The 25676-nt window shown below is 41.8% G+C and overlaps 1 protein-coding gene across 2 annotated transcripts in view; it reads left to right on the forward strand.

The window, feature by feature from the left end:
• The window catches only part of ADTRP (androgen dependent TFPI regulating protein), a 33578-nt gene extending 8240 nt beyond the window's left edge, over positions 1-25338 (forward strand). The window contains exons 2-6 of one of the 2 annotated variants that reach the window (XM_075084056.1): positions 147-281; positions 1740-1841; positions 13163-13278; positions 18320-18471; positions 24192-25338. In XM_075084056.1, the coding sequence (XP_074940157.1) occupies positions 147-281; positions 1740-1841; positions 13163-13278; positions 18320-18471; positions 24192-24235 (549 nt within the window). In that variant the 3' untranslated portion in view covers positions 24236-25338. The remainder of the gene's footprint in view (positions 1-146; positions 282-1739; positions 1842-13162; positions 13279-18319; positions 18472-24191) is intronic. The other variant, XM_075084057.1, reaches the window with a different exon arrangement.
• The last annotated feature ends 338 nt before the right edge of the window (positions 25339-25676 follow it).

Genomic DNA, 25676 nt, shown 5'->3' on the forward strand with positions numbered 1-25676 from the left:
AAAAAGATTTAGCCAACAGCTATTTCCCTTACGCGGGCTTGCAGCTCATGAACAAAACAGCTCCCTGAAGAGTAAGAACAGAGTTCATTGAGGAACGCGCTAATGAAAGCTGGATGAGTTTCCCTCATTAGGTGTAATTACTTTAGGTTTTGCAGGCTGTCTTCTATGGGGTGTCCTTCCTGGCTGATGTGTTGAGACTAATTAAGAAACTGCGATGTGCTAAGTGCATAATTTCCAGCAGAGACCTTCTTTTCAGTGTCCTGGCTTTCCCAGTGTCCACAGTAAGTAACCTCTGTATGTAAAAATAATGTTTGCATAAATGATTAGGGCCGTATAGCATAACATGCACATGTATAAAATAGATAAGAACTGTAGGCTTTCTTTACCAACTGAAAATGGATTTGGACTGTTTAGAAGAAGAAACAGTGCTGAGCCTGTCATGGTTGAATGCAAAGTCTCTTGCTCAAACTTTAGGGTTGCTGTCCCTGAGCAAACACAGATTGACCCCAAAGGGTGAATGAGGTGTAACCTTTCTGTTAATCTCACAGTCCAAATTGCTGTGGATTTATCGACTTAGGTCATTTCTCTGAAGGGCAGCGCGGGCCAGGAGGATATGAGAGGGTACCAAAGAGGCAGTGAAATCTCACATCTGCTTCTCTGACTCCAGCATGGCTTTAAATAAGCACCGGAGAGAAACTGATTCATAGGACAATAATTATAGTCACAGTCTACATCAGATCCACCACGGATCACCTACTCCCACACAGATAATGCTGTTTAATGGAATGCTGTTTATCTGGCGCTGTGGGTTCGACAGGAACCGATGGGTTACTTATACATGTAGGTACCGCTCTGTGCGTGTGATGCCTGCAGCCACTTCTGAATCTCAAAGGGCTGAGAAGCTCTGCTTAAATCTGGTCCACAGCAGCTCAGCCAGCTGGGTCACTAAAAAAGTCCTGCCAGGGATGGAGACAGAGAGACTGGCTAATTATCTTCCCTGCACAGCAGGATTCACGATGCTGCTGTCATATGCCCTCCAGGCACCCCCACCGTGCCTGCAGGACAGGGTAGTCTCATTCTTCCAGCATCTCACACCTCTGATTTCCAACCCCAAGCACAAAGTGTTCTCAAATACAAAGCCAGGCCAAAAAAGTGCAAATCAGCTTCCAGGTATCAGTAACCCATGTCAGGGTTCATTTCCTTCAGTTAAGTTCTCCCACTGTAAATCTTCCTATATTGGGAAAAGAATGGGTACCCTCAGTGCAGCTTGCACCTGCAGTTTGGGAACTAGGCATATGAATTGTGAAGATAAGGGTAAGTTTTATGTGAACTGTCTTACCAAGATCTGGTTTTACTTTGTTACTGATTAGAACAAATGCTGTGGCTTCACAGCCAAACCCTCAAGAAGAACTTCTGGACCATCAAAAGATCCCATTTGCAAAGAAAAGAAAAAAGTTAAAAAAAGTTGTTTAAAGCTAATCTAGCATTTCACAGAAAACGTCAGTGTTGGCAGTTCATAAAGGAGGCTTTTCTCACAGTATCAGAATAGAGCACTGTACATCAGAGAGTAAATTCTTTATGTTGTAGCATGGGAGATACATGAGTTTATCTGGCAATATCACCATTTTTCATGTAGGAGATGTTTTGCCTTCTCAGAACTGAAAGCACTAGCCAAATCCTATCACAATTATGTTTGTCTTTCATTTTGAAATTTCTTTCATTTTGTATTTTGGTTCCAGTTTGTTTCTGTATCTTTTTGGACACTGTATACCTACAATCGAGAGCTGGTTTACCCCAAAAGCCTTGACGGAGTCATCCCGCTCTGGTTAAATCACGCTATGGTGAGTAAGAAACAACATTGCCTCTTGCAGAGAAGAGAGACTTTGCAACGCGTGTCCCGCTGTTGCACTGTGTCGCTTTCCAGAAGAGTTTCACGGCTTCTTCTTTCTCACCTCCTCCTTCCTACTTATCTGAATCTGATGTTGAGTTGTACACAGCAAACAGATGCGTGTGCTTGAAGTCGCCTCAAGAAGCCTTTCAGCACACAAGGAATGTCAGTGAATTGGTGCTTGTCAAACCTCTGAAGTCAATGAAATGATGTGTAGTCATAAGGAAAAAAAGAAATCTTGGTTATTGGAGCTCAAAAAATAAATTGTTTCTGCAAAAAGAAGTCTATGAGATACAAAATGGATGGGAGTATAACAAAGCAGTTCTTAATTTTTAAAAAAGGTAAAAGAAGCAAAGAACATCTGACAGCTCTACAGCTAATAAGCTAATGTGTGCATGGCTTTGACTAGCTGAATTGCAATGATTGTTTACAGATTTTTCTATAAATACTTTCCAGATTTCTCCTTCATTTGCTCTGGCTGTTTTTATGATGTGTTGAATAATCACATATTTCTCATCAGTCAAGTGTAAGGAGGCTGACAGTAACATGGAAACCGTGGGTGGATTGTAAGGTCAGAGAGGCCTCGTGGGGCTACAGGGAAGGGGGAGAGAAGGGAGAGGTTCAGCGCTAGACTGAATCAGAGAAGCCAAAAAGTATGAAATAATTGCATAGAAGACTCATTTCTCTCCAGACTTCATTTCTTAAGCACAATGCTTTGCAACCCACCACAGCAGTTCCCGATGCATGTCGAAGGTACGTGCAGGAAGCTTCAGGGTTTCTGGCTGAGGACACTTGCTAAAGGTTTTGAGCAGCCACTTGATTTAGACAGGCGTATGCAGATACGTGTGCCTGGAATCCAAACATGCATAGGCATGGCCGCATTACTGATATCCGAGTGATGAACTGCAGCCATCGTGCACGTTTAATCTTATCACCTGCTTGCTACCCACCAATTCATCTCCAACAGGGCCTTTACGTGGTTGTCCAAACATCTGCACAGATGCAAATGGGCACCACTCTCTCTCAAAACCATCGTCCACCAAGAAGAAAGATTCCTTGTGTCCTCAGCGTCACACTGGCTCCAGGTCTGGGATTTGGTATGGGCGACTCGTCAGAGTTTAAAATCTTTGTGGTAGTCGAGTTGCTGGGGAAGGGGAGGGCACAGGGTGGAGCTGAGAAGAGATGGGCTTTGCTGCTTGTTTTAATCCCAGCACACAGCTGAGAATTTGCCCTTTCCATTTCCACATTTGTTTATGACATGGGAAGGTTGAGAGGTGCTAGAGCGTACATTTTTCTTTCATGTGCAAGAACTCTTTGCAGCAATCCCTGTATTAACTTCTTTCTTACCCTTCCTACATCTACATTTCATAATAGAGTCATCCTGACAACAACAAAAAGCTTTTCCATTTTGGAAATGTCAAAAACAGGTGTTAAAAAAGGAAAACAATTCTTCCTCGAAATTATTTTGATGAGACAGAAACTTCACATAAAGCAAAGCTCTATCACAACCTAGTATTTTATTTCTAAAGCTCTTACTACACTGCAGACATCTTGTGCTTGACAGTTCCTGGGTGGGAAATCTTCCTTCCAAGTGTAAAACATCTGCCACCAGCGTAGGCCGATTCCCGCTATTGACAATCCCCACATTTTGGGACACCTTCTAACAGGTGCCTTCAGGCTTAGCTGAGGTATTTCTTTCTTCCAACCCAAAATATCTGCTGGGAACACTGGGAAGATCCAGGGAGCTACTGACACTTTAAGGGACAATCTCCAAGTTCCGATTGCCTGGGTTCATTTCCTTGCACATTGCTAGACTTTATGGCTCTGAGATTACAGACGTTTCATGGCAGACTGAGGCAGCATCTAGCTGGCTTTAGTGGAAAAAGACATTGGTGTATCAGTAGTAGACATCAGTGCTATATCATTCGCAGTGGGAGTATTTTTTTTCGCTCAGTCTATTTTAATGTTGTAAACAGGGAAAGCATATGTTGTTATGTAACTGAAGAGTGAACCTAAAAAATAATCATGCAAAAACACTTCAGGAATACCAACCTCCTTGACTTTGCAGTGATGCTGCAGCACCTTCCTCACAAAAATGAACTAGCCATTTATTTTTCTCACATTTACTGCTGGGAAAGTTGTTGCCCACCTGATAGCCCAGAGATGTACAAGAGAGCATTACGTTTTAGGCATGTTTTTGCACTCTGAGCAGAAACATTTTCTGTTTTGCAGAAAGGATGGCTAATGCAGGAAGGAATCTTGCTAATATTTGAAGGAGGCCTAATACTCCAGACTGCCTGGGTTACTCTCTTTGCCTTTCTACGAGTTTAATCCAAGGGCTGCGTCTCAGTTTCCACTTCTGTTTGCCTGGGATAATTATGTTTTACCATCTTTATACAAAGCTTTGAGCTTCATGGATGAAAAAAACTCCACCCTAATTATGTCTCAAGCACACTTATTTTATTTGAACAAGACTTTCAAAGTGGAAGATGGCTTAGACAAAAGATATGCTGGCCAATTTGTCAAGTGAAATTGTTTATTTCTTTCCCAGTCATCTCTTTTCAAGCAACATCTGGATACTCTCCAGAAGGCAACTAACTGCTGGAGACAGCTTGGATTAAATCACATGCATGTATTATTCAACTTAATGGCAGTATAGGGGAACACTACATTTCGAAGGGGCTGACAGTATTGAACGCTAAACAAAGAGGGGCAACAGTGGGTCAGAACAGATCACTCAAAAACATTTTAATCTATAACAAAAGAAAAGATACGCATCAACATTGACCAGGTGTGTTCACAAAAATGGTAATGGTACAACTGCCTTTTTGTAAAGGAGGTTTATATTTTCAGCCTGTAAGGCACAGTTGTTGTAAAATGCAAGTGTTCTTGTAAAAACCACAGTTCTCTTTATTTTCAGGTTGCAGCTAAGTTTAGTTTAGCCATCTCTTTTCCTAGTTTATTCTGTAGCTGTGTTACCCTCTCACCTTGACAAAAATCAGCATTCTAGTGTCCTGGGCACTTTACTGACACCTAGTTATGAACTGTGCATGGTCTGAAGGCCTTGTAAGATAAATAACTAAAGAATAAAAAAGGAGGGGTGGTAAATGGAGGCACAAAAGAAAAATTACTTACCTGGCAGTCTTTCAGCAAAGGTGACAACAGACCCCACATGGCCTGAGCCTCTCAAGCTCCTTTGTGCTTTGCCCTAATGTAGCTAAGCAGTATCTGAATGTAAAAAGAAAATACAAGGGAGTGAAAGAACAACCTGGGTGCATACAATTAATTTTCCCCTCCCTGAAGCAAGCTGCCAATGACCTGACAGTAAGAATACCAGCAAGACTTGCCATGTCCCCTCTCGCCTTGGAGCTTCTTGGTATCTGCAAGCTGCTTGGGTTCTGCCTGCCTAGCTAAACCATTACCTTCCCTAGTGTGGCCACAACTACATCAACAGAAATGTTATTTTGGATCAGTATGATTTACTTCCATCTGGAAAAGAAAACAAGTTATATGAATACAAATTACTCTTACTTTTATGTGAGGGCATCTACATGAAGGATTATACCTTCCTACAGCTATTTTAGGAAGCTGCTGCAACACTAACCAACCAAGGGGGTGCCAAATCAGTACGTGGAGCAGAACCCACTTGTCCATGCCACTCTAACTGGACTCCTGCTCCAGATGTGTTCACAAGAACCACCTCAGGTTCACCTTTGACCATCTTAAACGATTCTCCTTGCAATTGGTATTTAATGCTTAATAATTCTTGCATATTTATACAAAAGAGAAACATTTCCATTTGTTTGCATTTCACAGTATCTCAATTTTAAGCTCTCTGACAACTATGGACATTTATAGGCTTCCAATTACATTCAGCTTTTGGCAAAGAAGAAGAATGTGCGTGTGAGGGATATGGCGCACGAAATTAATCACCCCACACATGTAAGAGCAAAGATACTTAGCTTTTCCCAGCAGTACATGGGGTTTGTTGTGTTTTTTTTTTTTAAAGTTTCATTTTTGTTGACATAAGCCCATTTCCTCCGGGAGAAAGTATGTGTTTCACAGACCAATGTTATGGCAGGGAATCCTCCCTGGCTGCTGTTACCCCGGCGTGCACAGGTGCAGGCTCCATCACCCACCCCATGAAGGAACAGCTGGAGACAACTATTCCACAGCAAAGGATGTGTCACTTCAGTCTCATGTCACCTTCCAGCTGCAGTGCAACATCCGTTTCTTAGACTACATATCTAATGTCAGGGAGAAATGCAATTAAAATTCTGGCATTGACACAGAGGCAAAACATTTGCTAGTAAGCAATAGGATATTCAGCCAGGGCCTTATTTCCAAAAATGCATGTGTGCATGCAGGAAATGTTATCTCTGAAGCTCTTTTACCTTTGATCATAGAATTGGTCTGATGTTTCATTCATTTTTCACCATAACGCTCCCAAACTACCTACAGGTCTCAGAAAAAGCAGAAAAAAAAAGTTAGATTTCAGATGAGCATGAGCAGACCTGGAAAGGGCAGAAACAGAGAGTAGCTGACAGTTCAGAGAGGAGTGCTGCTGGAGTTAAATTGAGCAAGAGCTTCCTGACTAATTTGTCACCACACCTGCTCAGTAACAGGACTCCTTGTGCCTCCTGCTCTATCCGTAAAACAAATCTGTGGTTCCCTGAAAGTGCGCTGGTGGCTGAGAATATAAAAGACAGGTAGTAACTCCAAGGGAGAATTATTTCTTTAACTAAATATGGCAATGTACTAGTTAAAGAAATAAAAAGAAAAGTAATGCTTAAGCTCCTCCCACCCTGAAAAATAGAGGTTGAGAGAGGAAGAAAAATGTGTAAGGACAGATTACAAAAGAAAATTCTAAAGCAGGCATTTGAATGAAGTCAGTATCATAGCAAAATAAATCAAAAGAGGGAATTTGTTCCAAAATGAAGCCAAGAAAGGAGAGAGCATACAGACATTCAGAAAATTACGAGGAGTATAAAACTAAATAGAGGTTATGGTGACAGGAAGCCATTTAGTTTTATTATGCTCAGATAACACAGGCTGTAATTGTTTATGAAAGCATCCAACCCATGGAAATTTCCGTAGACAAGAGGACATTTCCCAATAAAGAGCTGAATAACTGAGTAAACACCTCAAGGGTCAACCAATGAACACTGGCTTCATGAGCCTCATAAGACACCACCGAAGTGGGTTTTTACTTTTTCTTTGCAGTAACATACCGATGGAGAAGATACAAGCGTGAGTATCGGCCACGAGTGGCTGTCAGCACACAAGCTCTGCAGGGAATTTGTCTGAGAGGAGAAACACGGGCAGTTTTTCAAAAGCACTTGGTGTCCAACTGTGCCCAGTGGAGTTCAGTTTGGCCACTGGTAACTGTTTCTGAAAATTCCCCCGCTAAAGTCTCACATGTTAATGGAAAGCAGACACATAGATGCAGATGAATTAGAAACAAACAGCTATGGTCAACTGAGGCATCATTTCCTTCACTCTGGAGTCAAACAGGGTCAAACCGAGTCAAACTGCGATGCACACGTTAGCCATACAAGTGATCTCAGTAGCTCTGGGGAGATTATTCATGGGCTTAAAACTCAGCCGAGGCTGGAGACTGCAGCTGAACACAAACTCTACCCAACCCTGTCTTCTCAGCCCCAGGAAACTTGCTTTTACTTATATTCTTAACAGCAAACAAGGATTTAACATTGAATAAATACACAAATCACTCAAAATATGGGAAGTAAAAATTTCATATGGCTTTACCAAACAGTGGAAATAATATCCAGAGAGGACTATTCACCTCAGTTTAAACTCATGAACCTGAAACATATCCTGGGAAACATACAACATAGGCTAGGAAACAAAAAAATAAAGAAGCAGGAGAATTTTATAATTTCATTCTTCTCCACAGGAGATGAGTCAACATGCCAACATTTCAGATAAAGTTCAGCATACGTTTAAGAAACTTTCTTCTCCCTCTATTCATACGCCAGAATTTATGAGCAACAAAAAGAATTTTGCAATTTCACAACTTGTTCAGATTCACCTGAGTTTGTCAGGAAAAAAGCAAAGAAATAAACCCAAGTTACAAGTCACAGTAAGCGCCAAAAAGAGCCAGAGAGAATGTTAAAATCACATGTTTGGCATCAGAATTCAGATTATAAGTGTGATTAACTAAATGTCTCTGATAATTTTGAAAGTCCCATGACCTTTATCTTTTCACTGTACAAATAAATTTTTAAAAAAAGACATTTAAAATACTTCTGTCCTTACAAAATTTGTAAGCCAAAAGCATTCCTCAACAAACAGAGGTTACTAGACAAGTAAATATGTTAATATTTCAAAGAACGTAAAAATAAGTACTGACAGGATTCCTGCCAAGAGACAAAAAAAGCTCTCCGATTCAGTTCGTTCCACTGATAGCGTGATCAGTACACACAGCTATTGTTTTAGCCTGTTTTCCTTACCTTGGAATGAAATAGGTTTTTTCTCCCTCTGTGATAATTATTTTTGACAGTTTCACTGTTTATATGTGAAACTGAGAAACTGCTAATTGAAATAAAAAATGAGTCACTGTTTCCAGCAATTTTTGCCAATGTTTTGATCTGTGTCAATCTGAGCTTAATAAGTTTTCTTTAAAGCAAGAGGCAAAATTGTATATTTTAATTTGGCCCCATACAAATACTGCACTCTTCAGCTGTACGTCAGTTTACGGATATAAAGCACAGCTAAATAGGGTTGAAAGTATATTTAATGACCATGCACTAGAGACCTATGGTAAAAATAACACGAATGAGAAAATACGTCTTTTTTGTTGAGGATATGAGAAGTCTTTAAAGCCTTTCAGCAGATATGATTAACTGTGATATATGGTCTATCACTAACGATGCTGCCAAAGTCAACGTCTATCAGCTGTGAGAGGGAAATCATTTGGAAAGCCAACTGCACGTTCTAGGCAAAGGGCAGGCTTTGCACCCCGTAGCCAACTACGCGTTCCTCTGGTGTCTGCTGTATAAATACGCATCTGCTCTTGTAAATATGCTCAGTTATTCGGTAGAAATTCCACCATGATTTTACTGTTAATGCCACTTGGCACTTGGTTCAGCAGAAATAACATGAAGGCACTAGTAGACTCTGGGATAGCAGAAGTGCAAGGGAAGATGTTCCCGTGTGTTTATTTGGCCTGGGGTGTATGTGCACATGAAAAGGAAGGGGGAGGAGGGAGGGGGTGGGCAGGGAGGGAAGAAGCTTTATATCTGCAAAGGGAAATTGCTAAACCAAAAAATTTTCGTCCTGGACATGCATTAAGTAGCTGAGAACAATTGTAGAAATCTGTCTCAAGAAGGCATTTGCATGGCAAGTTTAAATGGCTCTACCAAAAGCATGTCTAGTTAATATAGACAGTGATTTTCTCTGACTAGGAATAAGCTAAAAATCTATTAATAAATACAATTGGATTAATATATGGCAAAATATTTTTAAAAAGATACAATGATTTGTACAGAAGACACAGCAGACACTTTAATAAGTCATGTGCCAGCGTCGTCACTGGACTTGGGAAGAAAGCAGCTTTCCTATGCCACTTTTTTTTTTTTTTTTTTTCCCTTTTTCCATGTCAGGGTAGATCCAAGAACTTTAACAAACTGTTCACAAAACAAGAGGTGGACTGCCCGACTCCTGAATGCTTTCACTGCTCTTTGAGGTGGAAGCACCCTTCCAGGCAGCGGGAAGCTTGGCTTCAAGCCCCCGAGAATCAGGCAGAGCAGAAATTTGAACCTGCCCCTTCCACTAAACTCTTGACTATTTCCAAAAGCAGCCATATTTTCCAGCTTTGCCAGTAACTTTCAAACTTCTTTTGATTTACGGGCCCTTGGGTATTTTCTCCATCGCCATAAGTGGAGAAGCCCGCCAAATAATGAGTAGTTAAGCAAATCAGCATTTTCTAAATCAACCTAGAATAAAAAGATCTCCCAACTCTCTTTCACAACCACTACCAGTTTGCCACTCACCTGCAGTGCCAATGCCTGTGTTAGAGCAGTGGGCTCCCCCTCGCCACCCCCAGCTTGTTGCTCCCTGTGACTGTATCAAGCTGTCCGCATGTTAGTGTGCTGCTGCAGGACACTGGACATCATCCAGAGCGGTGCTGCTTGCTCCCGTGAGGCAAATGAGAAACTGAAGAGGAGGTGCAAAGCTCTGCTTTTCTCTCCTCTTCTGCCTTTCCTGTGGGGTTCACGTACTGTAAGGAAGTGCAAAGATGTATGAACTGAGAAAGAGAAGACGTTGGCTAAGCGAGTGGAGATGTTGGTGGCCTTAGTCATGATACCTTGCTCCCGCCAGAAGCAGAGAGCCCCCATTTCTCCATGCTTTCATCCTCTGCTTCTTGATGTGTGCACTTGCTCTGGCTCTGCCCTTGGTAGATAGTTCAGGGCAGAACTGATGCTGGGTCAGAGATGCCCAGAGGGTGCTTGGCAGTCACTCAACTTCTTGTCTAGCTTCTCCTGTAAAGGGCTTGCCCAGCTCCCCTAGATGGTCATTTCCCTGCTTGCGCTTGCTACGTATTTCCCGGTATAAAGCTACATCTCTCTTGAGAAAAAAAACAATCCAGATGCCCTTGGTCCTACTCACAATGGACATGGAGAACTTGCCCATCGCAGTCATCACTGTATCAGCCTCTCAAGCCTTTGAAATTTCTTTCATCTTCCTTTTCTCTCCAGATGCAACAACGCATTCAGTCCTGATTTCTACGCCTATCTTCGAACAGCTTTTGGGTACCCTAAATCAGAGACAGAGTGCCAGCCAAAACCTCATCAATTCAAGTGGAACAGCATAGTGACTTCCCAGGTCTTTCTTAACACGATAACCCTGTTAATACCATCCCAGAACGCCACATGCTTTTTCTGTTAAAGCGGCATCATACTGCTGACTTGTACTTATTTAACGTTCACTCTGAGAATAAAAAGCTGCAAACTAAGGGAATAAGTATATAAAATAACCCCCACTTAAAAACGGTTCACTTCAACAAAGGGTTATTTCACCAGATCACTCCTACTAAATCCCTCTTAGGACAGCAATAATACAGCTGGAACAACAAGCCTACAGTTGTTAAAAGTGTTTAAATGAATTAAAGGACTGGAAAGGACATTTTGTGTATCCCAAAGGAATTTTGTAGCCCACTGGATGTCAGATGAAAACCAGGACTTATATCCACTTTGCATAATGGACAAATCCATTGCAAAAGGCTAAAGCCTAAAAGCGAGGACAAAGTGCAAGATTTCCATCATTTCTGTCTTGCATGGGCATTTTGGTTTTATTCAAAGACAAACTGTTGACCACCTATGGAAAATAAACCTTTTTTTTAATCATTCTAAAAGCAGCTTAACACATAGATTTCTGACTAAATACAGTTACAAGGATTATATATGAAAACTGTGTGCATTGAAGACATTTTTCTGGTTAAATGAATCCAGGAATCACTTGTACTTATACGAGACCTCTGCTATCAACCAAGGGGGCTGTTGAGCTGAAGACTGTCTTTGTGAAACAGAACAGAGACAAAATCTCAGTGCCAGTGAGTGAGAGGAACTGGAACATCAAATAAATCCTTTCCATCTCTTTTCTTTGAAAAATGATAACTGAGACGGAAGGGTTATTTGGTAGTGGGACAGCCAGGTATGACTGGCAGCTCCTGGGGTGTGCTGGGGGGCCTGAGGGAGGATGTGCAGCTTCCAGTGAGCTGTCACTTGGCAGCAGCAGATAAAAATGGATGTCCGCCTCTTAAACAAATAGGTAAAGAATGTTTTCATGGATGCTGTTTGTAGCTGAACGTGTTTTTAAAGAATTTCACATGTATTTGTGGCAACTAATACGATAAATATACAGCAATAAAACTTTGACACCACACTACTATATCAGACACTCAGCACAGCTTCTGACAAATATGTACACTGAAGGTACTCGAACCACTTCCTTGGGACAAGAGGAAACTTTATACCATACACCCAGCAGGTTGTGCCTCTAGGAAAAACAAAAGAATCATTAGTGTGGTGTTTTTTTCTGTTTAAAAGTCTATCTATCTTTTCTCTGCTGCCCTTCCACCTTCCCTCTCCTCATCTACCCATGAAGCTATTTGCTTAATTAATAGGAATTTAACCAACTAGTCAGCTACAGTTGTTGCTATAGTTTTCTCCTGTTGCATCTCATTGACTGCTTTTGCTGTGTTGTTCCCCAGCACTGTTTAGGGCTTCTGTCCTTAGGTATTGCAACTCAAAACAGTTATCTTGCACAAGGAATACTACAAAACTTTTAGTGGGGAAAAATCACCCCTAGAAATTATTTTCTCAAGTTGCCACATATCACCCAACAAGTTGAGGCCTTAGCAGCCCAAGAGCCCCATATTGTCCATTTAACATCTGAGTCCAGAAGGATTTCTGCTGTGCTCCCATCTTTCCCACTGTGAGGGGCACCCCTCCTGGAGGCAGCTCCCCACCACAAAACAGTCAGTGCCACCAAGCTGTCTGCCCTGTGCTGAAAATCCTCCATGCTCAGTTATCATCATAAAAGTGCTTGAAACTGAAGCCTCTTAATACAATTCAAACTCTTTGACAAAAGAAGGGAGAAGGAAAAAAGACCTCTCCAGCCAGCTAACTCTTGCTAACTAACTCTTGCTTACTAACCCTTGGTTAAGCTTGTTTGAAGTTCCTTCATCAGCTTGAATCGCAGCTAACTTAAGTCCTCTGTATGTTTACCATCATGTTGTCCAGTTTACAAAGAGAAGCACAACACACTGCAGTTGCACTGGAGTAAATAAGAAATGACAATACATAAAATACAATAATGACTTGAAGAGAACATGAAGGCAATTCAGCAATTGCTTAATGAGTTCAGAGAAGAGGCTTTTGACATCGTCAAGTGCACATAACAATAGACTTCAATATCTTTGGTACTCTAGTGGGAATTACCAAAAAATGTATTACATTATAAAATGTAAAAGGAAAGCTCACCTATTATCAAGTAACACAGAACATTCTACAGGCAGACCTCATTACAGTACTTTCTACAGCATACTAACAAGAAAATTTCCATGCTCGTTACCGCAGGGGTACTTCTTCACTATAAAAAAAAATATGAAGTGTTTGCATTTGTATACAATTACATTCAGTATTGTTAAAAAATCCTTTGCCCATAGGCAGGCTCTTGACCTTTGTGATCAGCAATGACTGAAGGTGAGGCACCGCAACCGGTCAGTGATAGACTCTCTTTTCTCCTCAGCACACAGCTATATTGCCATTTGCTTTCCTGGAAATCCTTGCCACGCCGCACCGTTACCCAGCAAAGAAGAAGGGATTGATCCTATTAGGATTTGTCGCTTTTCTGTATATCAGTTGGTAAGAATTGCGTACTTTAAAATATTTTCTTCAAGTGATCTACTTTGTAAAAGAAGGCCAAACGCTGTACTTACTTATTTAAGTTCCCTCCCAGTCACATGGGAGACAGTAGTCTGTGGAGAAGTCATTTAAACTTCAGCTGAGCCCCATGAAAACTATTTCCAGACACAGGCAGAGCAGGTTTCTTCAAACATAGTACAGGTCCTGAGACCATACATAGTATATCCTGCTCTTCTAAGGCCTCTTATAGAAAAGCAACTAAATTGCCATAAACATAACTTGGAATTATTTCTGCTGGGCTGGAGTTGTTATTTCTACCAGTACCACCAAATTGACCTCCGCTCGCTGTCTTGGTCACTGCAAAACCACCAAATCTCAAAGGTCTGGGGGTCACAGGAGCAGAAGAGGAGTAAAACTCAGTTTGGTATTTGGCAGGGACATATGGCTGGGTTTAGAAACCTGAGACAGAAAATGATACTCAGAGCCAGGTGCAAACTGACGGGTAGCAAGGAGGCATCTGCCCCACTACCACCTCCCACTCCACCGGTGGACACCGCCTACATTTCCAGCAATGTGCCACAGTTGATCTCCAGCCTGTTGGAGGGTGATCCTGAGAGAATAAACTATATTTAATCAGGCCCCCCACCAGCCCATAGCCATCCACCCACCTCCTCTGTGTGTCATGCACTCCTGGAGCTGGGTTTGCATCCGCTCCTGCTCGTTGCATCCCAGCTGCAGTGCCGGGGTCTGGAGGCACTGCCCACTCCATCTAGCTATGGGCAGCTGCCAACACTTCAAGCCACTCTGAGGATGCCTCCTATTGAGACTCAGCTCAGGAACAGGTCCATATCGTTTCAGGGTATGCTGTGGTATCACTTTCCAGAGCTCAGGAAACACCCAGGCCTTAGAGCGGAGGATACAGAACAACTGGTTAGCAGAGAGGTGACTTGTCCTCATGCAAAGATTTCCGAGAAGTCACTGGGACTATGAGGGAACCCATCCTTCCCATTCCTACCCACCAGTTCCCACTCTAGGCTAAAGACTACCTTCATCCCACCAAATGAAAATCCGGAATAGAAAATAAACTGCACAGACAAAACGTTCTTGTGACTTGAAACCCATCAGAGTGGCTGTGGAAGCAATGGACTTCACTGCTTGCTACATTACGTAAACAAGTTAGTAGACATTTACCCCAATCCAGCCCAGAGCCTAATAGGATTGTGACCATGGCTTCCTAAATTCCTTTACTATGTTCTGGTTCACTCTGTTGCTTAACGGCAGCTTTGTTTTGTTTGTGTTCTGACAGTATTTGGTTTTTACTGCCTTTGAGACCAGATGGCTCTCCAGGCAACTGTTGCAGTCATGTGTGCCGTGCTTTCCCCTACAGCCCGTATCAACTGAGCAATTTCACCTGACAGGAGATACAGCTCATGCCAGGACCCAAACCCTCATTAAAGGCTGAAGAGCAACAAACGCATCAACACATTTGAGCCCTCCCAGTATCTTCTCTGAATTGATGTTGCAATGGTGCTGCCGGGGTCCTGAGTGGAAGGTGGTCCCTTAGAGCACTTGTCCGCTGTGTTCCAGGGCCCTGATAACTAGATAAAAGATGTTAGGATTTCAGTACTGCTGCTTTCTATCCTCCCGAGGCAGCAAGGAACCTCCTATCTGCTTTCTTTTTGTCTCCTTGTCTTGGTTCCCTGCAACCAGACAATAACTTTCAACTAACAGAAAAATTTTTTGGGCTTGTGCAGTGAAGTCTTAACGCGTGTACATATTTTACTATTGGTGCTGCAACCTGGTGATTTAATAGTCCCATTTGGGCACCTTAGGTTTTGCAAGCAACAGAGTCCTTCCTAAAAACCGATCCTTGAATTGCCACTGTCATCGCTGTGCTTCCCCTTCCTCAGCATCGATGGCCTGAGAACTGACTGGCCCCTGCAAGGCAGTAGGGAAAGTGAGCAGCCTTGCACCAGGTACCTGCCTCTGAGCAGGGCTTCACTATAGCTTTTAATACCCATAGTGTTCAAAAAGGAAAAATGGCTTTCAGCTGTGGGACACCAGGGCTAAGAGAACCTTTAGGCATGTTAGTTAATTTTTGCTAGGATGGATCTTGCATCTCCTCGTTGCATTAAGTAACATCTTACTCCTGGAGTCACCACACTGAAAACAGTGAAGAATATATAAATTTTAGAACTGGCATTTTACATTTTTAAAAGGAGGTAACAGCAGATTGCCCTTTCCCATTTCAGGGGTAACAGATCAGTATATCTTAATATATTAAGATATATTAATATATCTAAACCTTAATCATCACAATTTTGCATGTCTTCAGAGAAAAGTTCAAAGTTCATTTGCAAGGGAATATAAATCATTATAGATTGCACTTTGTATACAAAACTAAAATACAAAAAACCCCAAACCAAATTAAGTCTAGCCTGGTGGCTTTCTGGTAGTATGTCCATATTCCACCTCTGTTAGGAATCAAAATATTTTACCGTCACTGCATGCTCATTTTTAGTTCACAACCTTTTAATTTTGAATTAACCACAGTCTCTGAGAGCTCATATGTGGCCAAATACATTCTTTTGTCCTTTTGGATCTTCTCATTTAATAATTTCCTAGTGATATCTTTTTTCCACTTCAGTGAGTGCGGTGGTCCCATTAACACTAATGGACAGGTAACAAGAGGACAGGATAAATTCCCCCATTGCATCCAGCTGTACTATGACAGCACATCTCCTCTCTCTGGTATCTATATGCTGTCCTCTATCCTATAGCAGTCTGGCAACTTTGGTAATACCCAGGGCTGTTATCTCAGTCCATACTCCCTGTAATTCTGGGCATTGTCTGCTTCTTACTCACTCACTGATATCCAAGGTAAAATCTTGGTAAAAATTGAAATTTGGTAAAATGAAATCTTCAGAATAATAAGCCTCTGAATCGTGCATGTATATTTAACAGGTGATTACCCATAAGAAATGAGAAATATGTATTTGCAAGTTGTAGGGTGCATTTTATGAAATCCCTAGCAAAAAAAAGAAAACCCCCAAACTAAAACCAAAACCTGTCAACCATCTGTGATCAAAATGAGTAAGTTCAGGAATCTGGAGGTATGCCCCAAGACAAAAAACCTGGCAACACTCATCTGCCACCAAGTCACAAAGCTGAAAGTGCTTTAGTGCTCCTGCATAGTCATTTATTTAGGTTTGAAAATATGGGTTGGAGTGCTTCATATGAGGCGTGCCAGCTGGCCAAATTGTATCAAGATAATCTAGTTCCTCATTATATAAAATAAAGGTGGTTGTCATTCTCTGTTTTGCTGTTTGAGACACATTAAGAAAATAGTACCCCTGCGCAGTGAAGAACGCCTGCTGACATTTGCAGGGGCTCCAGTTAGCACTTGGTCATCAGTGTTTCTGCTCAGCCTCTTTGTGGCCTTTTGTGCAGGATCCTCTGTTTTGGGTTTGCTGGGTCTTTTTTTTTTTTTGGGGGGGTGGGGTGGGGGGGGTGGGGTGGGGTGTTTGTTTTTTTTTTAATTATTTACTTAGCTGTTTCACATCCCTATTTGTTTGATGGAAGAACCTTAAATCATGAAAATGAGTCTCTATACTTAACGTTTCCGTGCTCAGCCCAGACAGCTCCCCACCAACCCCCTCCATTTCTCCACTCTATCCCTTAGGTGGGGATTAGTGAAACTCCCTTTACAAGCAAGGTAAAAACCACCTTTTTTTATGCCCTACCCCTTCCTCCTCTAACTAGAGAAAGGAGAAATTGTCTTTTCGGACTTTTTTTACTTAGCACTCTCTCATTCCTCAGTTTTGTGACACAGTTTCAGGCTGGTAGGGCAGCCTGTTTGTCACTTCTCTTTGAGAGAAGTGATGCTCAGTGTAAGGTGGCTGGGTGCCTTCAGAGGGAGTGGGATTGCATTCCCATGTTAGCACTAGTGGTGGAACGTACAGCATACTCCTCAGACATGTGGGTTTTTTTAAATCAAGAATTAAACCTTTTAGGACTCTTTGGACCCGAAGGTTCTTGTTAGGGAAGCGCTGCCCACCATTAGAATGGCACATCTTCATAACAATCACTGGAGACCTGTCCTATTTTTTATATTCTTTACATATATATATATATAATTTTATATATATATAATTTTATCCATAAAAATGTATTTTTCCTATATTTAATATATAAAGACCATTTTTATATTCTTTAGTCCAGGCATTTGCTACCAGCCACTCTTATGAGTGAAGTAAGAATTATTTTCACTCTTACGAATGAAAATAATATCAGTGAACTGACAGCCACTGCAAGATATTTTTGAGAGGAGAAAGAGGCAGAGGGCCTAAGTAGAAGAAAAGAAGCCCTATAAAGGAGGCATAGTAGTCCTCTTCCTTTTCCTTCTTTCCCTTTTCCAAAGAGTGCTTTGCAAATGGTTCTGCACAAAGGAGCAAAGCAGCTACATCTGTTTCCTACCTACCTGCTCCTCCTCTCCTCCTACTCTGTGACCAAGAAAAAAGGTACTAGAGAATTCCCCTAGGCCTCCCACCTCCTGAAAACTTCTTCCTGCTCCCCAAAGCAGTGGTCAACAGCATCAGGATAGACAGTGGGAAAGAGCACTTTGTCTCCACAGACCCTCGAGATCTGGATAGGGGCTGAAAAGCTGTTGTAACTAAAGAGCAAACATGTACATGAGAGCTTATTTGAACAAGCTTCACTTAGAATAGCCAAGTGCACATCCCTATTTCTGAGCATTTTGCTATTTTACTGTTATTTTACTGCCGTTAACAGTCAATGCCACCAGGGTGACTGCAGAACATTGTGTGCATTTCAACCTGAGCTGAAACCCATCTAATTTAGCAGCGGCTCAAGTGTGCTTCATAGCAAATAGCCCAAATGCCGAGGAGATGTGTCGACAGCTGAGCTAATTTCCTCTGTATCAAGATTGTTTTGATAACTTGGCCCTTCAGGAGTTAGAAATCATGAAGTGGTTCTTCTAAATGAATGGTCCTAACCAAAGGTCATTTCTCTCCTTGCCTAGGGTCCTGTGGATTTATTCTGTAACAGGAGAGTGGGTATATCCTCTCTTTGCTTTGTTTAGCCCAGCCGGGCTAGCAGCCCTTTTTGCTGGTAGCCTTGCTGTCATTGTCTCTTTCTACAACTTCGGAGAGTTCCTCAACCGTATGATATGGGGTCAGTCCAAGTTTTGTTTTTCACCTCTATCCATATGAAAAAAAAAATGATGATCCAAAATGTGATTGCCTGGCAGGTGGGGAGAAGAAGGGGGGTCTTGTACACTGCGGGGTGGTATTTGGGTGTCTGATAGAGATTGCCAGCTCATAAACAGTTACTGACAAACAGAACAAATCAGAGCAAGAATCCCAACTCTACCAGATGAAAGGCTGGGCCAGGTTTCTCTAATGTGGCTCAAGAAGCCCCTCTTACCAGCATAATCACTGGATTTTGAATTCCTTCCCAAACAAGGGTCAACAGAAGCCAGATCCCTCTGGCTAAAACTTTTACACCTGCCTCACATAACGTTTGTCAGACTAAGGAATGGCACTGTTTACTGACAATTTATAGGAAGGCATTAATGTATCCAAGTAAAAGCATCGCAGCAGCTCCCTGAGCAAAACAGCACTTCAGAAAGTTTCACAAACCATTGAGAACATGTCCCTTCTGCTTTGGTAGCGGTATAATCAGTAGTGATTTAGAGAAAATGAAAGTCAGCTTCCTTGGACAAATGAGCAGTTAGAAAACAAAAAGTTGTTTATGAGGATGCCTTCAACAGGTGGAAGAAAGAAAGAACTGATGAAACAGCTTTGGTGCTTTGGAACGGGTTGTTGTTATTATTATAATATTATATTTTTCCTTCTGATTCCCTCTCTCCGTTTTCATTCAAGATTAAGTTTTTGAGGATGAAAGTGATTCTGTCAGGAAAACGTGTGTATTTTATTTAGGACAAATGTGTGAACATTTGCAATTTCTTAAACTAGCTTTCTGATGAAAGAAAAAACACTGCAAAAACACCTCTGAAAATAAATAAGACAACCTCCCTCTGTTCTCAGGGAACATTTGATGCCTGATCCATTTTGTGAAGTCTCACATGCCTGTCAAGCCGAAGTAGAGTGTCTGCAGCTAGTCTCTCACCATCCATACTCAGCTACCTAAAAGCAGCAGATTGACTTTCAAATGTGCTGAATAACCAACTTCACTGCTTGATACCTTTGCAAATAAGACGCTTGCTCTACGTGCCCATGTTTGGAAATTTTGGCCAAATTCTCTTCTTGCATAAACATGATATGAGATGAGGATTGCTGGTAAATGAAAACAGACCTCCAGCCTTTCTGCACTAGCTCTGGTGTAAGAAGCATCATATGAATAGTAACTATTACTAATCAAAGACCGCATCATCATTACAAGACAGTCTTTATGTGACCGATACTGACATCTGACATCTGGGTATCAGATTTTTTCCATCACTAAGTATGTATTAGTAATTTCAGGCCTAGCGTATGCCTGATGCATATGTTGGAGATAATCAGAATTAAAATAATTTGATTTCCAAGGTGTTAACTGATTGGACAAAAGGTTGTGCCAAGCAGAGATCAAATTAACTGCAAAAGTCAGGCATGTTTTGAACAGCTGACTAAATATACTCACTTAAGAGATATTTAAGAGATTGCTAAAGAAACTGGGGCAAGCACTCAGCTTTGTTTTCTGTGCACACAGAAAGGCTGAAAATCACCTCCAGTTGTGATAGCATGAAGGGTAGGACTTCCTTAAGCTGGTATCGATAACGAGGTCCCAGTAAGCATTGAAACACAGCCAGAGGGAAGCTATTCCAAATTACAGTGTGCCAGAGTCTTAATATGTTCCTGACTGAGACAAATCTTTGGCTCAGCATTGCCAGAGTAAAAACAGCTGCAAACTGAATGAAGACGCAAATCCAACATACCTTTCTTCTCACAGCAAAAATGGCTCCACGCAGCTTTTTATCCTACCCTTTCCTGTCTCACCTTCCCATCACAATAAGGGAGACGATGCAGTTAACCCCCCAGGAAAAGAAACACAACACAAAACAAAACAAACCTAAAAATCCCACACAGAAAGCGAAACAATCTGTGGTGGTAGAGGACAGACCTCTTCATCTCTCCGTACCCTCCACCCTGCCCACCTCCTCCCTCCCCTAAAAGAAAGGGTACATGGAAGGGCACTTCTGTCCTCTCTTTTGCTTCCTGCTCAGCCCCCCCCAAGGCGCAGTTTGAGTTACAGAGTAATGCAGCTGTCCACTAAATTCCTATAGGCACATCTGGAAATGCCTTCTCTGATAACACCTGTAGCCACCAAGCAATTAGAGCTGATGCTAGCAGAGTCTGCCAAGGCAGAGAGCCCTGCCTGGGCTGCTGCAACCAGGTTTTGCCCCAGAGGGAAAGGCTCCAGGGCAGCTCCTTCTTTTTCTTTCATTCCTACTTGAAGGAAGAAAGCGTGCTGAGCGCCCAGATAAGTTGTGTTTATTCAAAGGTGCAAGAAGTAATTAACAAATAGCTCTATGTGAGTGGCAAGCCTGGTTTCCTTCTAGTGTTACGTTCTGCGGCAGACTGTAGGCTGCAAATGAAGCTTGTCCCACGGCATACCATGCTTCATATGCGTTCTCTTCCATGTTCCTTTATAGCTTCAGGCCACTATCACTTTTCCTAAAACCAGCTACATAAATATTTACTTTTTCACCCTTTAAGGTATATTCACTTCCAACTTATTCCAAAGTCTACGCATGGCATCTTTCAGCTTCAAACAAGTAGTTTTTAAAGCTATGTCCTGTGCTTGACCAAAAAGATACAAAATCATTTCTGAGAGCTGGAAAATCCAGGCTGTCAAATAATATAACCTTGTTTTCTCTTTTCAGAACAACCAAAAGATTCCATACCCTAAATTTGTTTTATTATTTATAGAAAAACTGTTTCATACAGTATTGGAGGTTTTAAAAATGTATTATCTCTCATGTTCCTCTCCCTCCCCTTGCACAGTTGGATTGGTGGTAACTAAGGCAACCCAGCTGCACAGCCTGAAAGGCACAGAAAATAGTACCAGTAATGACTTTTTTTTTTTGTTTTAAATCCCAGAGTTTCTAGAGTACTAGACAATGTTGAGCAATACAGAAACTCCAAAGAGGATAATTGGAAACACTGGGCTGATTCTTTAACTGCCATAAATTTACCTCAGCCAAGAATTTGGCTGCATGGTCCGAGTACCAAAGATGAACAGTGCGACATCTTCTCCCGTTCCCTATGGGTAGAAAACATCATGCAGGCAACTGATCTCATGTTACTTTGACCAGTCAAACTAGAACCCTCAAAAATAAAGCAAAGCAGTTTTTCCTCGGGTTTTGCTCCTGGTGAGACAACCAGATCCTCAGGAGAAATTCAGATCAAAGTTCTCCACATCAGACAGATTCGTTTCAGGTGAGGTCTCTTCTTTGGCACCAGCATTTGAAGCTGGAACAGATTTATTTGTCTTCCATCTAACACACCTGAAAAAAAAAAAAACAAACCAGCATTCATCAACTGCTTCATTTCAATACTTTGACATGCAGGTGGAGAGGAGCTATAGCTAGCAACAGCTACCAGCTCCACCAGTGATTTAAATGCCTGCTGAAGGACAATGGGCAAACCAGTTGCGAGATTTTACAGCCTCAAGGCCTCTGCCAAGTCCAGAGAAATGTGCGTCCCCAGGTGGTGGAACTGTTCTTTAGGAGAGGAACAGGGCAGAAGGGGAGGCTGGACAGCTGAGCAGGCAGCAGCTCCAACAGACCCATGCCTGGATGCTTGCTGTCCTCCAGAAGGGAAAGCTTCGGTCAGCAGCTGGGTGAGAGGCACTGAAGCGGGTGTATGTGTGTGTGTGTGTGTGCGTGCGAAGAATAAGAGCCATCACTCTCAGGAAAAAGAGGAAACTCATGGAGGATTAACTTTCTTATGCCCAGTGCATGGGTGGATGTGCCTCTCCAGATCTTCCACGAGCTCTTGAATATGTTGCAGACATTGCTGAAACTTATTCACCAAAGGCAGAGCTAAAGTTAGGCCACAATCTTCTCTTTAATGTATTTTTCCTCTTCTTTTTGGAGTACTTTTGCATCAAATGCATTTTCCAGAAACATTTAGCATATTTTAGAAACGGATTGTTTTCCCTGGGTTTTATTTTTGTATTCACGTGCTCGTGAACCCAAGGTCCCTTAATACCCTCTAGTCAGCTATTGGGAAACCCAGCCTATGTGACAGTGCATGAATCTGTGCAATACAAAGCCAGACTATAATACAACTGAATTCTCGATGCTCTCATTCTTCTGAGCAGCTGTTGAGATTGCAGAAACCCAAGTGGCAAATAAAGGGATGCAAAGGGCAACTGTGTGGGGTGTGAAGTCATTGTACCATAGTACTGGTACAGGCTTGTGAACAGCAGTTTCTGTTTGAATGTTAAAATGCTTGTGTTCTGCAGGTAGTTATCAATCCAGACAGAGATCCCACCCTTCGTTATTACAGTGTCCAGAAGGGATTTTTAAACTAAGCCTCCTTTCCAGAAGATATCTTCATTTGTTCTATTATGCCTTTAAAAGCAAAGACTAGGAGTCCAGGGTATATCTATTTCTTTCGGTGAACAAATATTTACATCTACAATTTCACTATATTGCCAGTGATGAATGGAACTCAAATTTAAGACCGTTTACAGCCCAGAGCTTGCAAACTAAAAATGAATATTTAGTTTTGTCTCATCCATTCATCCTAGTTGTGCCACAAACCTGTGATGGCATATTTATATCCTTCATATTTGTCACTCCCCCAGGCTGCAGTTTACCCCTCGGGTAGAGAAGTCTAGCTATTTAAAGGAAACCTGCACCATCTGTCACATGCCCTACTCTTGCTGACAAGTTTATCTGATGATCCACTGGATGGAGACTGGATCGGAAGCTCTGGCAACTCAGGGCTTACGATTTCATCACTGAAGGCCAGACATTAACAGGTGCTTGCTAATACCTGTCCCTGGCCTAAGAAGTTAGTATTTTTTTTTCTTGTGGACCTTTTTCTCTCTCATCTTTAAACTTTCCATTTGGTCAGTACAAAATACTTACCGGATCATTTGGGAAGGAAGAAATGCCAAGGTTTTGTTCCATATCAGGTCAATTGCCAAATGCTGTTCAGGCTGGAGATAAAAGAAAAAAACAACCCACCAATTAGTGTTTCAGAGCCTCTGAGGTCTATGGACAAGGAAAGCACCTTTCAAAGAGGGCTCCCTGTGAGTAAGTGATAATTAACAGGGAAGAAGAGAGGCTGAGACAGTGTTTTAGATAAGGGTACCTAAGTATATTTGGTTATTGTCCCACTTGGTGCCCCACAGTAGCACATCTGGTCTCTAGCTGGTGCTTCAGAAAGCTGTGGGTCATTGGAGGATGCTTTGCTATCCTGTCCATGTGAGGATGCTCCAGACCTCTTAGCTGCAGGATTAATCATCTGATGCCTTTTCAGATGAGTTTTATTTTTAAAGCTTTTCATATATTCTTGCACCAAGCTAGGCTTGTTTGGTGGCAGACACTTTTTCCCCACTGGCAAAGCACCATCAAGGTGCATCAAGGGATGTGGCCTACGGTAGATTTCAAACAATTCCTCAGCAGTCGAGTAATCCCCTACTTGCTAGGGACATCCCAGGCTCATCCGGCTTCTGCAGCACTTCAGCATTAGCAGCTGGGCCAAGCCATGTGCTCATAGCTTACTCCCACTCACAGACAGGTTCGGTTCCCCAAGGATGTTGGGAGGCTGGGGCCAGGTTCACATCCTCCTCCCAACAGTGTGCTTGATCTGTGAGATGACTTCTCTGTTGTGCCTTTCTTTCCCAATAATTTTTTCTCCTCTGCTTCCAAACAGGAGATTCAATAGTAATACTGGACTACAGGCAGAAAAGCAAGTGAATCCTCCTCTTGAAGCCAAACAATCTCTCCATGAATGCTGAAGCCATGAAGTAGAGGAAAATAAATGCAGCTGTGATAAATCCTTTCTCCAATGCATTGCAGCTTCTGGTGAAGCCATTATGTCATCAGACATATGGAAAACTGGTGGAAAATATGAAATGTTTGCCTCTTACATGATAACTCTGCAACTGCTATGAACAAGAAAATTGTGTTCATCTGTTTACACAGATTTCTCATCTCTTGCACAATGTACGTGAGGATGTGTCCATGGTTAAAACTTGTCACTGGTAAACGAACTCCCTCATGAGCTTGGCACCACACTGTAAAAGACCTGTGAATGCAAGCCAGCTCTTGTTTGGATTACCCTTCATCAAGTCTGGAAAAAATTAAGAGGAGGGGTAATTTTAACAGTGCTGTGACTTCCAAGCTAGCTAGATAACAAATTGGGCTAACAAGGACCGTAATTAGGAATGTCTGCTCAGAAAGTTCACCATGAAGCCAAGTTCTTCTAACAAGAAACATTCTGGAATATCAATATGCATAGTATCTCCCCTCCATTTTAACAGGAAATCTGAACACAACACTTTCTTCCTTTTTCTTGGTTTCAGTTAATCTTGCAGCAAAAGTAACCTAATTATACTGACTGTATGATTGCTTTGACAGAAAGCATGTTAATTTAAAGCACTGTTTAACATAAAGCTGCCTGCCATATAATTACACTCCATTCACATGTTTACTAATCTTCCTCAATATAGTTGATTTCTGTTATTAGCCTCAACATCTTGTTAACATTTAAAACACTGGAGATCTGCTTTGCAAACTCCAATAAACAGGCAAAACCGACAGTAGCGTAAGTGTTCCTTAATGGTCAACATGAAAGAGAAAGAGCTCTGTTATTAGCCTTGCATTTAAATGGGGATTTGAAACTAGTTGGAGTACTTAAATGTCTAACTCCATCTTCATTGCCAAACCCCCTAGCTTAGAGCTACTGTGCACACAGTTCACCGGGGTGTTATTTTCATGTTTCAAATGCTGCTAGAGCTTAGTAAAAACGAAACACATTGTAAGCTGCCTGTGAGCAATAAAAAAAATAATGTGTATACGTAAGATTGTTCTTCTCACATGTTAAGCACCTGATAAAATTCTAGTCTGGGAAGTTGATATAGTAGGGCTAGTCTGTAAACTAAGTTAACTCAATGAAAGACGTGCGCGCGTTCAATAATTCCCAGTTTATCTAGACAACTGGCTCCAGCTAACTTTGCAAGGGGAATGTAAGCAATTACACCCCCTCCCCCCCTTTTCTCTTGAAGCTGAAGGAGAACATGGAAAGAATTTAGCTGAAAGATGCTGCTCAAAAGAAATATTTCAGAGAGGCAGACAGAAGAAAAACCATGAAGGCAATTAGGGAAGAGGAGAAAGTTCAGGAGACTCCCTGTACAGA

The sequence above is a fragment of the Phalacrocorax aristotelis genome, chromosome 2, assembly GCF_949628215.1.
Source record: "Phalacrocorax aristotelis chromosome 2, bGulAri2.1, whole genome shotgun sequence".
Taxonomy (NCBI): domain Eukaryota; kingdom Metazoa; phylum Chordata; class Aves; order Suliformes; family Phalacrocoracidae; genus Phalacrocorax; species Phalacrocorax aristotelis.